This window comes from Oryzias latipes, chromosome 4 (genome assembly GCF_002234675.1).
Source record: "Oryzias latipes chromosome 4, ASM223467v1".
Taxonomy (NCBI): domain Eukaryota; kingdom Metazoa; phylum Chordata; class Actinopteri; order Beloniformes; family Adrianichthyidae; genus Oryzias; species Oryzias latipes.
Genome location: NC_019862.2, coordinates 31,532,975 through 31,548,194, shown reverse-complemented (window position 1 = coordinate 31,548,194; position 15,220 = coordinate 31,532,975). Strand labels below are relative to the sequence as shown.

General features: G+C 43.9%; 1 protein-coding gene across 1 annotated transcript; it reads right to left on the bottom strand.

The window, feature by feature from the left end:
* Nucleotides 1-10,615: 10,615 nt before the first annotated feature.
* On the bottom strand, nt 10,616-12,571 carry LOC111947326 (kinectin-like). Its single transcript, XM_023953871.1, has one exon. It carries the CDS (start codon nt 12,569-12,571, stop codon nt 10,616-10,618), a length of 1,956 nt encoding a protein of 651 aa, XP_023809639.1.
* Between the last annotated feature and the right edge of the window lie 2,649 nt (nt 12,572-15,220).

Below are 15,220 nucleotides of genomic sequence, written 5' to 3'. Positions count from 1 at the left end.
CGATTTTCGCTGACGGTGAGCCGAGCGAACATGCAATTTCATTCCCTGACATTAGATGGCGCTTAATGTAAACAGAAATACTCCTGTACACAAGGTGGCGCTGCGCAACTTTACCCTTCTTAAAGTCGCTTTTCACTCAGAAGAAGATAGCAAGTATTTACGCGCTTGTCAGAATAATACAAAGAAAACATGAATATTTCAAGCATCAGTAGCTCCAACTGGTACTTGGTAAGGGGATATTTAAGAATGTCCGTCATTATTTCTTTGCGGCAGTGTTGACGCTACTTGGCGTCTATCTTCTTCGCTGGTATGTGTGCTCAGCAAGGCAGTTTTGTGTTTGAGCGCCCCCAAGTTGTGTTTTACTGTAACTTCAGAAGCTCCAGACACGTGTGCAAAAGCGCCATTCTCATTGGTCGAATAGATTTCGACGCGACGCGTCGAAAAAAAAAAACGAACCCGAGGCGTTTTTTGTTTTTTTTGACGCTTTGTCGCTTGGCGTTTTTTGCGTCGGTGTGCACACTCTCATTGGTGCCCTTTGTTTAGTCACGAGGCGTTAAACGTCGGCGAAAATCGCCGGCGAAATTCGTCCCGGTGTGAACAGGCCTTAAAGGTCTATAGTATGTACAATAACTATACAGGTAAGTATTATGGACATAATTTACAGATATTAGTACTATAAGCACGATATACAGATAGGTGTACTATGAACATACTATTCAGATGGGCTATGTAAGAGTGTATGAACACTATAGGCAGAACTATGAACATAATTTACAGTATTGCAATGGACAGTAAAGTGCATAGAAAATATTACAATGTGCAGATGGATTATACAGTGTTCCAGGATGAACAGACAGTAGTGCAAGTCATAAGTTACTGTTTTGCTTGTTGTGAATAAATAAATAATTCAGAGTGTTGAAGAGGGGGTAGGAGTCTATGGTGGTGTGGGGGGTGTTTTAGGGGTGTCAGAGGGAAGAGTTCAGCAAGGAGACAGCTTTAGGGAAAAAGCTGTTCCTGAATCTTGTGGTCTTTGTCCGGAGGCTCCTGAAACGCCTCCCGGAGGGGAGGAGGTTAAACAGTCCGTGGTCAGGGTGAGAGGAGTCCTTGAGAATGCTGCGAGCTCGACGTAGACAGCGTTTCCTCTGGATGTCCTCAAGAGCAGGAAGTGGTGTCCCTGTGATGCGCTGGGCAGTTTTCACCACCCTCTGCAGTGCCTTGCGGTCAGCCACTGAGCAGTTCCCATACCAGACTGAGATGCAACTCGTTAGGATGCTCTCGATCGCACACCGGTAGAAGTTCACTAGGATGGATGAAGACAGCTGGTTCTTCTTCAGTGTCCTGAGGAAGAAAAGGCGCTGGTGAGCCTTCTTGACCAGGCTGGAGGTGTTTGTGGCCCAGGACAGTTCCTCCGAGATGGTGGTTCCCAGGAACTTGAAGCTGGAAACACGTTCAACAACCATCCCGTTAATGTGGATGGGGTCATGAGTGTTTCCTTTCTTCCTCCTGAAGTCCACAATGAGCTCCTTGGTCTTGTTGATGTTAAGGAGCAGGTTATTGTCAGCGCACCATGTGGCCAGGTGCTGTACCTATTCCCTGTAGGCAGTCTCATCGTTGTCACTGATGAGGCCAATCACCGTGGTGTCATCTGCAAACTTAATGATGAAGTTGGATCCATGCACAGGCTTGCAGTTGTGGGTGTAAAGGGAGTAGAGGAATGGGCTCAGCACACAGCCCTGTGGTACGCCAGTATTAAGTGTGATGGTGGTAGAGTGGGTATGACCTGACCGAACATGCTGAGGCCTGTGGGTCAGAAAGTCCATAATCCAGTTGCAGAGGGAGGTGTTGATGTTCAGGTCTCCAAGTTTTGTGGTCAGCTTGGAGGGAATGACGGTGTTAAATGCTGAGATGAAGTCAACAAACAACATCCTAACATATGTGTTGTTATTGTCCAGGTGTGTGAGTGCAGAGTGCAGCACTGTGCATACTGCATCCTCTGTGCTCCTATTTCTGCGGTAGGCAAATTGGTGTGGGTCCAGTGTGGGTGGGAGGCAGTCTTTGAGGTGTGCTAGGACCAGTCGCTCAAAGCACTTCATAATGATGGGTGTGAGTGCCACAGGGGGGTAGTCATTCAGGCACTTAGGGGAGGAGTGTTTCGGTACTGGCACAATGGATGTGGACTTAAAACATGTTGGCACAGTTGCCTAGGAGAGGGACAGGTTGAAAATGTCTGTGAAGACCCCTGCAAGCTGCTCTGCACATGCCCTAAGCACACGTCCAGGAATGCCATCCGGGCCAGCAGCCTTGCGTGCGTTGATCCGGCTCAGTGCATGTTTGTTTGTTTGTTTATTTATTAATACTTATTTTTTTTAATTAATAGCACATTATTACTGTTATATTACTTTTAATGCATTTATGTTTTTTATTTATATTTTTATGTAATGATATATATAATTTGTATTTAGTTATAGCATAGCAGACCAACACTGTGCTGAAAAGTTCGACATGAAACAAAAAAACAGCCTGATGAAAAAAGGTTTTGTAATTTCACTGAATCATGGTTCTAATCATTTTTTGGAAAAAAGGAATTAAAAAAAAACAACATTTTTTTGAAAGAAGAACAAAATGATACAACGCTCCTCCACCCCACCAGGGGCCCTGCCTGTGACCCCCTCCCCGGACAGCACCCCCCGCCCCAGACAAGCAGTACTTAATATTCTATTTTACGATCTTTGTTTTAATAGCTTTTATAATTGTAGTTATTGCTTTTTACTGAACTGTTTTAATGTTTTACATTCATTTGTACAAAATGGATTTTTGTTTTGTTTTATTAGTTAGTCTGAAATTTCTCCTGCTTAATGCTCCACAGCACTTTGGCGAACTGAGGTTAATACATAGTGTCGTATTAATAAAATTGAATTGAATTGAATTGACATGTCGGCAGCCACTTAATGTTACTAATAAACATATTTTACAGGTTATACCACTAGGAATATTTTGTACAATTTCAATATGTTGTTTGACATTTTTTGGAGCCAGTTTGGGACTAGAGTCGAAATCAATTCCAATGCCAGGTGGGAGCACCCGTGTAAAGCTTAAAACTTTCAGGCCGCCATGACTTTTTCAGTCGCCAACTCAACGGCCTTAACAAGTACCGGCCGAACCTTGTCCTCCAGGTTGATGTGTGCCTGAATGTTGTGTCAATGAGTTAAAGAAATTTGATCGAGGATTCACTATGTTCAAAATGTGCTTTTCCGCTGTAGAAACAACCAACGTTTCACTGAGTTAATTAAGTAATGTGCAGTATTACTTTTTAGAGTGTAAAATAGATTTTCTTGGTAGTCATTTTACAAGTTATCTCCTGTGAATGGTTTCAGGTACATCAACTCAATTTCTTCCATTTTTTACATATATTTTCTATGTAGTTTACACAGTATTTGAGTTACATCTACTCCATTTAAATTCCATTTGTGCCATTGCAATGGAATAGTAAATATTAAGTAGATATACTTAATAATCATGTCTTTTGACTGAATGGAGAGCTTTCATATTTACTCAGCTATTTTAAAGTGTAAAAAGGTTTCACGTCTTTTATTAATTAATGTGCAGTTTTAGTTTTTAGTGTGTGGGGGGGGGGGGCACCGAGAGGACATCGCCTGATTTCTCACAGTGATGTCCAAGCACCCCCCGTGTCTAAGGTGCAATTAAAACTGAGAGGGGAGGGGCCCAATTTCATGCAACAACCATGGGAGGGGGCCACTGCCAAGTAGCCCCCCCCCAGGCTGATCCCTGGGTCAGACCCCCCCAGTCTCTCCTGGGGCCCGGTCACAAGGAGATCCGATTCCCGCAGATGCCCATCCCACCCCCACCCCCGTCAAATCTAAACATTTAAAACATTAATCCCAGATATTCCTACATCTAAATAATACTGATACCTATTAAACAAAGTACATTATGGTTCACTAATTTGAATTTACTAATTAGGGCCCGAGCACGGAGTGCAAGGACCCTATTGTATCTGTAAGAGTTATTATTATTCTTTTTCTTCCGACGGAAGAGTCGCCTTTTTGAGGCCTTTAACATACCCCAAAACTCACCAAATTTGGCACACACATCAGGAGTCGCGAAAAATTTCGTATTTTACAGGAGATTGGCATGGGCGCACAAAAACGGCTCGACAGCGCCACCTACAGTGACATTTGTCCCGAGCCCCCGCATATGCTTTGACATACAAGCTTGATCTTTTCAGGACATGTTCATCAGATGGAAACCTACAAAAAAGTCTCTTGGTACCAAGCTGTCAGTCGCACAGGAAGTCTGCTATATTGGTGTCAATATGTCATTTTTGCTCTATTTTGGACATTTGTAGGCCTCCTTCTAGAACGAACTCCTCCTAGAGATTTATGAATAATGACTCCAAACTTTGGTTTTGTAAACTAGACCCATGTCCGATGTTAAATTGCGAAGCTTTAAAGGTATTACGGATGTTTGTGACCGTGGCGGCGCGTCGAACTTGGAGGTCATTTTGAAAACACGCCATGAAAAGAAAAATGGCCATTACTCAGCCATGCAAAATCCAATCTGATCCAAAGTTGATATGCATGATTGTAGTCTGACTCTGAACACATCAGCAGTGAAAAAATCTGGAAAAGGTGTAGCGCCACCTGCTGGCAAGAGGAAATGACATGTTTTACTTGGAGCATCACTGCTCCGAGTAGGATGAGCCGACACACCTGAAAATGACGTCCACCTGTTGAAAAGCCATTGAAGTTTACTCTGACAAAAAACCATAACTTTCAATGCGGGGGTGTGGTCGTGACAGAGCGGCAAAGTTGGGCGTCTCGCCATGCACACAAAAGTTGCTCTCACGTGCACATTCCTTGTCCAATCTCACTGAAATTCAATGGATATGATGAGGCTTCCATTCTGAACCCATGGATATGACAATTCTGGACGAGCTCCATAGCGCCACCTAGTTATTGAAAAAAACAGTTTTTGTCGCATTCTTCCCTATCTTTTCTCTGCGCTTCGTCCGACGTGCATGAAATTAAAACTGGAGATACTCAGAAAGGTCCTCTCTCATCATCTAAAATTTCATGGGTGTACATCTGACGGTGCCTTCATAAGGCCCCCCCAAACAGGAAGTGGTCAATTGCACTTACTCATAAAACAAAGCTTCCACAGCAAATCAGCCGTTTGTCTCAGGAAGCTGAGATTTCAGAGTTAGATGCCTCTTACAAATCTCCAACTTTGATAGATAGCACTATAGGGTCTACGAGAAACTTCATACCGGTGTTTTTCCTATGCAATTTTGGACTGAACAAAGATTTTTAGCATAAATTCTGTTTAGGTTATCAGCACCAAAGACTACACTTTAATAGGCATTTATGTGCTACTGCTTCCTAAAAAAATTCAGAATGATTGAAGTTACAGGTGAACTTTTAGACAGCATTTCATCCAAAAAGGTCCGAAAACATCTTTTTAGGCAAAACTGCAAACACCTATTTTTTTGCATAACTTATCTTTCAAATATCAGCACAAAAAAATTAAAAACGGTAGGGATCTGTGTTTGCTGCCTTCCATATTTTTTTCAGACTTAAAAGTGTAACAGATGATTTAAAAAAAAATCCTTTTTCATCCAAAAACCTGTGTTAAATCTGTCTAGACTCCAAACAAACATTTTTTTATGGTAACTTATGTTTCAACAATCGACACCAATTTTCACAAACCTATAGCTGAAGATGTCCCATAGCTCCCTGAATATTTTCATAGATATAAAATGAACTGGTCATTCTAACATCTAGCATTCTAACATCTAACATCTTACATGTCAAAGCCTCTCTCAGCCTGGCTCTGCTGAAGGAGTCGTGTTACAACCCCGCCCCCTCCTGCTGGGACCCCTGCTTCTATGTAAATTAGCAAGCAGTGAACAGAGAGATGAGGAGTAAGAATGGCCATTACTCAGGCATGCATAATCCAAAGACAGCCAGTTAAACACTGAAAGACATATTTTTTCAGTATGTCTTTCATACATCTTTAGTATTAAAAACTCTCCCAGATGAATGTGCCTGACTCCACCTGCAGGTGGATCACAGACTTCCTGACGGACAGACAGCAGTATGTGAGGCTGGGGAAGCTCGTCTCAGATACTCGGACCACAAGCACCGGATCCCCCCAGGGCTGTGTCCTTTCACCCCTGTTACTCTCCCTGTACACAAACAGCTGCACAGCTGGTCACCTGTCTGTCAAACTCCTGAAGTTTGCTGACGACACCACACTCATCGGCCTCATCTCTGACGGAGATGAGTCGGCCTACAGGAGTGAAATAGCCAGGCTGGTGTCATAGTGCAGCGCTAACAACCTAGAGCTTAATGCTCTGAAGACAGTGGAGATGACAGTGGACTTCAGGAAGGCCCCAGCCCCCCTCCCCCCTGTCATCCTCTGTGACTCCCCGGTGACCTCTGTGGAGTCCTTCTGCTTCCTGGGAACCATCATCAGCCAGGACCTCAAGTGGGAGCAGAACATCAGCTCCATCACTAAGAAGGTCCAGCAGAGGATGTACTTCCTGAGGCAGCTGAAGAAGTTTCACCTCCCTGAAAAGATGCTGGTAGACTTCTACACTGCCATCATTGAATCCACCCTCACGTCCTCCATCACAGTCTGGTTCGCTGCGGCCACGGCCAGAGACAAGGCCAAGCTGCAACGCGTCATCCACTCAGGAGAGAAGGTGATCGGCTGCCACCTCCCGTCTCTCCAGGAGCTGCACATCTCCAGGACCTGGAGGCGGGCAGCCAGGATTGTAGCCGACCCATCTCATCCAGGACATAATCTCTTTCGGCCCCTCCCTTCTGGCAAGAGGCTCCGGTCCATCAGGACCAGGACCTCGCGCCACAAGAACAGCTTCTTCCCCACTGCAGCCAGCCTGCTGAACAGAACCCCAACTCCCCCAGGTGACCCCCCCGCCCACCAAAGGACTGTCGGTGCCACTTAATGGCCCCACCATCCCAGCCCATCTGTGCTCCCACTTTACTTCACCTTACTCTACTGTATATAGTGTGTTGTTGTTGTTAACTTAATTTTTAACTTATTCTTAATTGCACTATACACCAAGTCAAATTCCTCGTTTTGTAAAGTGCGCTCTACTGAACCTGGCAATAAAACTTTTTCTGATTTCTGATTCTGATTCTATTAATCATTGTTTTTTATTCATTCAAAATGCAATTAAATCAATATTTTATCTTTTTTCTTTTCCTTTTTCTTTTTTTTTTATCTCTTATATCCTTTTTTATAATCAATGTTTGAACTTCTTTTCCTTTCTATTGTCATGGTTTCAGTTTGTTGTCTTGTTTTTCGCTTTAGTTCTTGTTCTGTCTTGTTTGGTTCTGTTTCCTGTTTTATTTTGAAAGGTTTCCTGTCTTGTCATGTTTCTTGAGTTTTACTTCCTTTGGTCCCCATCTGCCCTAATCGTGTTCACCTGTGTCTTGTCTGCCCTGTCTGTATATAAGTCTTGTCTCTGCCTTCCTCCTGTGCTGGTCCATTAACTTCTGCTCATGTTGATCACGTCTTCTTGTCTGGCGTCCATGTCCCTTGCCATGCCACAGTAAGTTTTTGTTTTTAGTTTTGTCATCCTGCTCTGCAGCGCTTTTTGTTAGTTAAATAAACCCACTTGCCCTGAACCCGTTTGCCTCCCGTCTCTGCGCCTGGGTCCTACCTGCTCTCGAGCCTCCCCCCCACACGACATCTATACATCCAATGAAATTAAACTACAAATCAACAAACACAACTGATAACAAATGTCTCTAAAAAATGATGTGTATATTTGCAGAACCTTAAAAACACCAAACAAATAACAAATGCTTCCCAAATAAAGCACAAAAAATGGAACACAAAATGTAAAACCCAAGTTAGAAATTGCAATTTGAAAAAGATACTTTTTTCAGCAGCTTTTCAAAATCAATCACCAATTCTACTCTTCTGTGGATGAAACAAAGAACTCCAGAACAATGAAGCCATTTCTCTAAGTCTCTCTCACCTTCAGTTTTAAACAAGGTCTGTGAAAATCCACCATACATTGGTCACATGAACTCAGAGACCTGCTAAAAGTGCACAATTGTAAAAGCTCTTTTATATAGACAACTGTTTGTTTGCTTAGAGCTCTAAATATAAAAAAAAATGCTTTTCTATCACCTAGACACAGATGGAGAACCATATCAACTGGATTCATAACAGGGTGGCATGTTTAGGTTTAAACTTACATCAATAGACAACATGAAGCTGTCCATCACATTTTTGACCTAAACATGTAAACACATCCTTGGCTCTGCGGTTAGGAAATGGTATTTGGGAGTCTCTTTATACCAGGAGCCAGCCTGGCCATTGGAACATCGCCACAGTGCCCATCCAGACTGGGACAGCAACGGGGTCCACTTCAGAGCCGTGAGCTGCTGTGTTTAACTCCAGCTGTCCCAGCAAGGGAGACAACTGCAGCAACATCCACTGACCAAGCTGACAAGCCCTGGCAGAAAAGATCCCCACAAGAAAAACACTGGCTCAGGCAGGCTGGTCAAAAAAAAAAATAGTTTTGCCATTGTCTTGCAGCTCGCAGATCAAGTGGTTTAGTTTTCCAGTAATGTCAGTCAAGAATGCAAGTTCAGATTCACAATGTTCATATTCACCATATTCAACAGACATCTCCTCCAATAGCACCTTAAAAATCCTGTTCTGTTTTGCTTTGCAGCTGAGGTTGTTTACGATTTTCAGAATAAGAGTCATTATATGTCCAGAGCCAATCACTTCTGCACATAAGGCCTGCTGGTGAATGACGCAGCAGTAATGCAGACATTTTGGAAAGTCTGGGTCAGCTTTACAGTGAGTGATGAAACCTGTTTGTCTATTGATCATAGCAGGAGTCCCATCTGCAGTCACTGCTACCAGCTTTTCTAATGGTACCTTTTTCTGCACAAAAACTCCTTCACCGTGTTATACATTTCAACTCCTCTTGTAGTTGTCTGTTAGGGCAGATGTGTCAGGAGTTCTTCTCTTGTGGAAACCAAAAGCTATGCTGTACTGTTGCCGTCCACAGACTCATCAAACTGGACGTTAACCACCTGCACTTTGCAAGATCCCGGTCCAGCTAATTGGCCAAGTTATCAGACATAGCTGACACTCATCTAGACATTGTAGTGGAAATTGAATGAGTTCTATTGTTCTCATCCTTAGGGACAGTGATAGCAATTATCATCATTGCTTGAATTTTTTTCATGCTATATGCAAAAGTCTTTGTCCCTAAAGGCAACAGATTACAGCCCCCCCCCCCCCCCCCCCCCAGGCTGCTGTCGTATTAACATTAGCTTGGAGCTCCAGAATGGACAAGAAAAAACGACGAGAATGGCTCGAGCAGGGCGTTGCTCACGGGGCGGTCGCTCGTGCCAGGCGGTCGCACGTGCTCGGGCCCGCTAAATGCTACTTGTAGCTTTAATTTAATTTATTTTCCTAAAGTAAAACAGAATATTACCATAAAAACAAAAATAGAGATGTAAAAGACCTACTTCTAGTTTAAGCTAATGACAAATACACAGTAAAAACATACAATAAAAGTGAAAGTGAAAATAAAAAAACAGCCCATAAGTTAACTAAAACAAAGAGTCTGAGTCTTCTAACAACTATATAACTGATCTATAAATCTAAAAAAATGTCTTTTATATCAGTTTGCTGAATTCAGAAGTCACTGAGGGAAGGAGTGTCAAAAGGAAGCTCTGAAATGTCATCGAGGGTTAAATCGTCATCAGATGAGCTTTCTAAGACAGGATCAGGACTTTTCAATTTGGGGGTTTTCGGTGGAGGGTTTTCTTTCAAATGTTTGCTTGGTGAAACACTTTCCTTCAAAACCGGCTCTTTTACATTTGAAGCCCCCTGGTTTGGCTGTTTTTCTGTCATTTTCTGCACACGTTTTTGTGAGGACTCACGTTTTTTGGTTAGAATGTAATTGTCCTCCCTCAGTTTGCTAGTGCTGGCTCGAACAGCATTAATTTCAGTCTTTGCTGCCTCATATTCTTTTTCCACCCTCTTTTGTTCTCTGTACAGTTTCTTAAGTTCATTGTTCTTTGCCACAACTTCTTCATTCATGCTGATGTAGCTCTTTTTTTTCTCCTGAAATTTTGAGATTTTTCGCGCCGTCGTGGAAACATTTTCCTGCAATAACTGTTTTCGTCGATCAAGGTCCAAAAGCTGTTTCTCCAATAATGGTATTTGCTTGTTAAGTTCTTGCATTTCTTGGGATTTGCTGTTGAGATTGTCGGCTTCCAGTTTTAAATTCTCAACGACAATCTTCTGGTCGGCAATTCTCCTGGAGAAATCCTTGAAGACGTCTGATGGGTCAGGCATGGCTTCATGCGCACCGTCTTGGAAGACGCCTCCAAACTTAGCCGTCTCACTTTTAATCTGCTGCTTCAAGGTTCCTATGCTGTCTTTGAGACTAGCGGTAACTCTCCCCAGAGCACGCAGCTCTTCCTCTGCCTCTGTCTTCTTTTTCCCAAGTTGTTGTTGTTGTTGGAGTTTCTCTGACAGGGTCTGATTTTCAGCAGCCAGTTTGCTGTTGTTGACTTGAAGAGCTGAGATCTCAGCCTGGATGCTCTCCTGTTCTTTTTCCAACTCCCTTTGTCGCTGATGCAAAGCATAGAGTCTTGCTTTCTGACAGAACTTCAGCATTGATCTTATCGTATTGATGGAGCGTGCTCTGAAGATTGGTGATTTCACGCTCCATCTCTGAAATATTGTCTTGCGCCGACCGTTTCTGTGCAGAAACCTGACGCAGCTCATTTTCTACGCCTTGTTTTTGCTGAACAGAAACTTTCAGGTCTTGGAGCTTGCGCTTGAGAACGTCAGCTTCCTGTTCTAAATTTTCAACGGCAAACTTTTCTTCCCAAACTTTCTTCGTCAAAGTTGAGATCAGTGTGTCAGGAAGCTCCTTAGACTCACTGATCCGCTCAAATTCAGCCTTTTCTCTTTCAATCTCCTGTTTGATCAGTTCTATGCCGTCTTTGAGAGAACTGCTAACTTCCTTCAGAGCACACAGCTCAGCTTCTACCTCGCCCTTCTTTTGCAAAACCTTCTTTTTCTCCTGGATTTGCCCCGACAGGACCTCTTTTTCAAGTTCCAGTTGACCTTTGCCGTATCCAAGAGCCACGATATCAGCCTTGATGCTGTTATAAGCTTCCTCCAACTCCTTTTCTTCTGCATTCAAAGCATCCAGAGCCTTGCTTTGTGCCACAACTTCTCCTCGTATTTCGATCACCTCTTTGTGTTCCTCTTGGAGTTGTCGGATTTTCTTTTTCAGCCTGGAATTATTTTCCTCTGCTGACTTTTTCTGAGCCAACAGGCCCCTCAGTTCTCCTCTCAAACCTCCTTGGAATGTTGAAGATAGTTCCAATTCATGAAGTTGAGTCTTCCGGTATGTGGCTTCCCTTTTTAAAAGCTCGACAGCACGCTGTTCTTCTCGAACTGCCCCTAACAGAGCTTGTGGATCCGACGAGCTGACAGTTCCTTCCCAAATGAGGTTAGAATGACGCTGAAGCTCAGCCTTTTTCATTTGAATCTCTACTTTCAGTCTTTGTACGCTGTTTTTAAGACGGGAGCTTTCGTTCCTCAAACCACCCAGCTCTGCTTCTGCCTCGGCCTTCCTTTTCACAACTCTTTCTAAAGCTTGGATTTCTCCCAGCAGAGCCTGGTTTTCAGTCCTGAGTGTGTCAATGTCTCGTTTCTCCTTCTCCACATCTGTGGTAACATCTTCATATTCTCTTTTGAAAGTTTTCAATTTCTGCCTTTTGACGTAAAGAATCGTCTTTTCCACCTCAAGTTCGTGCTTCAGTAATTTGCAGTCGCCACCAGTATTTTGAAGCTTCTGTAATTCACACCTCAGCTTGAAACTTGAGTTCTGAGCATCTTTTCTCTGCGCCTTCAGTTCGGACAGTTCTTCCTCCAGTTCTTCTTTGTGCTGAAGAGCATCCTGCTTCACCTGAAGGTCCCGTTGCAGAGCGCAGACTTCCTGTTGTGTGTGTTGGATGGCCTCTTTTTCTTTCTGGATTTTTAGCTCCAAAGCGTCCCTCTCAACACTCATGCTGTGCATCTGGACACCGTTCTCCATCTTCAATTTTTGAATCTCCTGCTGGAGCCTGAGTTTGTCGTTCTTGTGAAGACTTTTTTCGTTCCGTAACGCCAACAATTCTGCTTCAGCATTTTCTTTGCTTTTAACAGCAGTTTGGGTTTTATGGAGTTCCTCGGAAAGAGCCACATTTCTTTCTTTCATTTGGCTAACCTTAAGCTTATAAGCTTTCGTAGTCTCTTTTATCTCCTCATGATCTTCCTCCAGCTCCTGAATTTGTCTCCTCTTCTCTTCAAGAATCCTTTGTTCCGCCTCCAGTTCCTGTATCATCAAGTCGTACTTTTTCTTTTCTTTCTTCAGCCTGTTGATCTTAGATGTTAGCTTGGAACCAGCATTTTGCAGAGAGGACTCTTTGTTCTGTAAGGCTTGCAAATGTTTGGTCAAGTTTTCCTTTTCCTGGACAGAAACCTGCATCTCTCTGAGCTTTTGTTCAAGAGTTTCTGTTTCCTCTTCTAACTGTTGGACTAAAACTTCTTTTTCTTTGATCTTTTTGAAACCGTTGTGTTGTGAAGGGTCAGCGCACCTCAAGTCTTTCTCAATTTGGAGTTTATTGTTTCTCAAAAGCGCTTCCTTGGCTTTCAGCCCCTTCAGTTTGTTTTCCAGGGTTTTCTTGTCCGACAGTTGTTCTATGACCCTTGTCGTTTGTCTTTGATACATTTCATTCATGCGGTTGAGCGTTTCTATCTTGTCCTGGTAACGTTTACATTTGTTTTCCAAATCGATCTGAATCCGAAGCTGCCTACTTAGTTTGTCAAGTTCTTTTTTCAAACTTTTGTTCAGTTTAGAGGCCGCTTTCTTCCGTTTGTCGACGTCTTTGTGCATTTCCTCCACCTTTTTGCTGTTACCCAAAGTGCCACGAAGAGTTTCAATCCTGTGACGTAAACTGTCATTTTCTTGGTGCAAACAATCTAGTTGGCCCTCCTGAAGAAAGTCCATGTTCACCGCAGTTCTTCTAAAGAAACTCATCATGGAAGTTCTTAAAAACTGTTCTAAAATAAAGGCTTTAAAAACTTGAACAGCAAATCCTCCTCTGATTGCGGATCTAGTGCTTTAACTGCTGTCTGTGAGATTGCAGTTTCAAGAGTTGGGGTGATATATATGAAAAAATATGATGGAGTCAAATGACATGTTGCGTGATGTGTTTGATGTCATCAGTGATGTCATATTTCATCATAACAACAAAACAAGGCTGTGACGACAGATTATGACACGTTATGATGTCGTTTTTGTGAAACATGGATTAGTCATGATGTCATCGCTTAAAAGAAAAGAGCCAATAAAAAGCTGTGATGTCACAGCGTATTTTAAATGTATTTTATTCTTTTTTTTCCGTTTTGTGCCTTGGCAACGGCGGCCGTGTCCCCTGGGTGCTGGTTTCCTGGGCCCAGCGGCCCTGTCTCCACGTAGGGAGAGGGATCCCTGAGCTTTCTGGCAAGGCCAGAAGCCAGGGATCACTTCACACCGGAGCCGGGGGTGTCTGTGTCCCTTTGGGGTAGGTTCTGGTCTTTGCCCCCGGTTGCTGGACCTCGCCAGATTTCCAACTGTGGCCGAGCCTGGTCGGGCCATGTCTACAACACCCTCGTGGCCCCCCTTCTCCCCGTCGGTGCCCCTCTCCTGGGCGGGGGCGGCTGGCCCCTGCCTTGCTCCTTTCTGGACCAACCGTGGGCTGGGTTGGATTGCTGACTGGAGCGCGGAGCGGGTCTCCCTTGGGGGGTCCTAGCTCGTACCAGGGGTTGGGGCGGGGGGGGGGGGGGGGTGCCCAGAACTCCTGGGTGGTGATGAGGTGCTCGTCTGGGGCAGTGGGCACCCCTCTCGGGTGGGGCCCAGCCTTGGGCCCTCCTGGCGCGGCAGGGGGGTGCTCTCCTGGTTGGGCTGGGGCGGCACTCGCTGTCCCCCCATGCCTCCCTGCTCTCTGGCTATGGGGGCCTCAAGGCGGTCCTGCTGACCCTGGCCTGGGTGGCGGATGTGATCGCCCAGGGGGCGGATGTGATCGCCCAGGGGGCGGTTGTTCTCTACCTGATGCCGGGTGGCACTGGGGGGTTCTGGCTACCGCTGCTGCTGCGGCGGGGGTCTTGGTGTGGGGATGGCCAGTCATTCTTCTTCCTTTTTTTCACATTCCACCATCCATTTTAGAAGAACATAAACACTCACTTAAACACAGGTATTAGCTCACCTTTGCACTAATAGTTTGCATGATTGAATAACATGAAATATTTCACACTAGTTGGTTTGAAGGTATAAGTATGCGTGTGTGAACATTATCTGCATTGTTTACATGTTGACATGGGGACATTTTTGCAGCTAACAGGGGTGTTTATGATATTTGAGTGTGTGTGTGGACAGGCCCCGCCCCTTTGAAATTTGTATTCTATCTGTACCTTACCGTAATGATAAACATCCAGTAACTTGTTGCCTTATGCCTCTTTATGGTCTTAACCCTCCCCCCCTCCTATGATCACCCTCCTACCCCCCCTCTCTTTAACGTCTCTCTTCTTCCCTCCTTTCCTTTTCCGTCCAGTCCAACACCAAAGATTCTCAAATATGATTAAAATGAATAAAGTTTGGCCTCAATTCCAAAAGGGGTTTATTCAGACATACCTTTGGTTTGTCTGAAGATTAATAACCCCTCTTGTTAAAGTAAAAAATGTCCAACACAAGAGGCCTTCAGCTCTCATCTGTCTGCCCAGCCGTTGGACAGGACAAGTTAAAAAAAAAAAAAAGAATAAGAATTGAAGAAGAAAAAAAGAAGAAGAATTGCGCATTTTGGTTATTTCTTTAAAAAAATCCTAACTCGCCACAGGAATGGACTAGAAACCTGCTTTCTTTTTTAAACATGCTTATGATTTTGCTCTTCATGGGTAAACCACCTGGCGGGCCGGATGCTTGACAACCCTGAGCTAAAGCATAGAATAGAGCAGCATAGATGCAGATACATGTCACTCTCTCTCTATCTAACAATGTTTCATGAAGTTGTCCTTAAAGTCCCTTTCCAAATATCTTTATCTTATATCAATACCTTTCAAATATATTTTGATCTGTAGTAAAAGCGTTACCAGTGGCGTT

Coding starts and splice junctions, on each gene's coding strand:
- LOC111947326 (XM_023953871.1), bottom strand. CDS start 12,571: ATGCAGGTTTCTGTCCAGGAAAAGGAAAACTTGACCAAACATTTGCAA.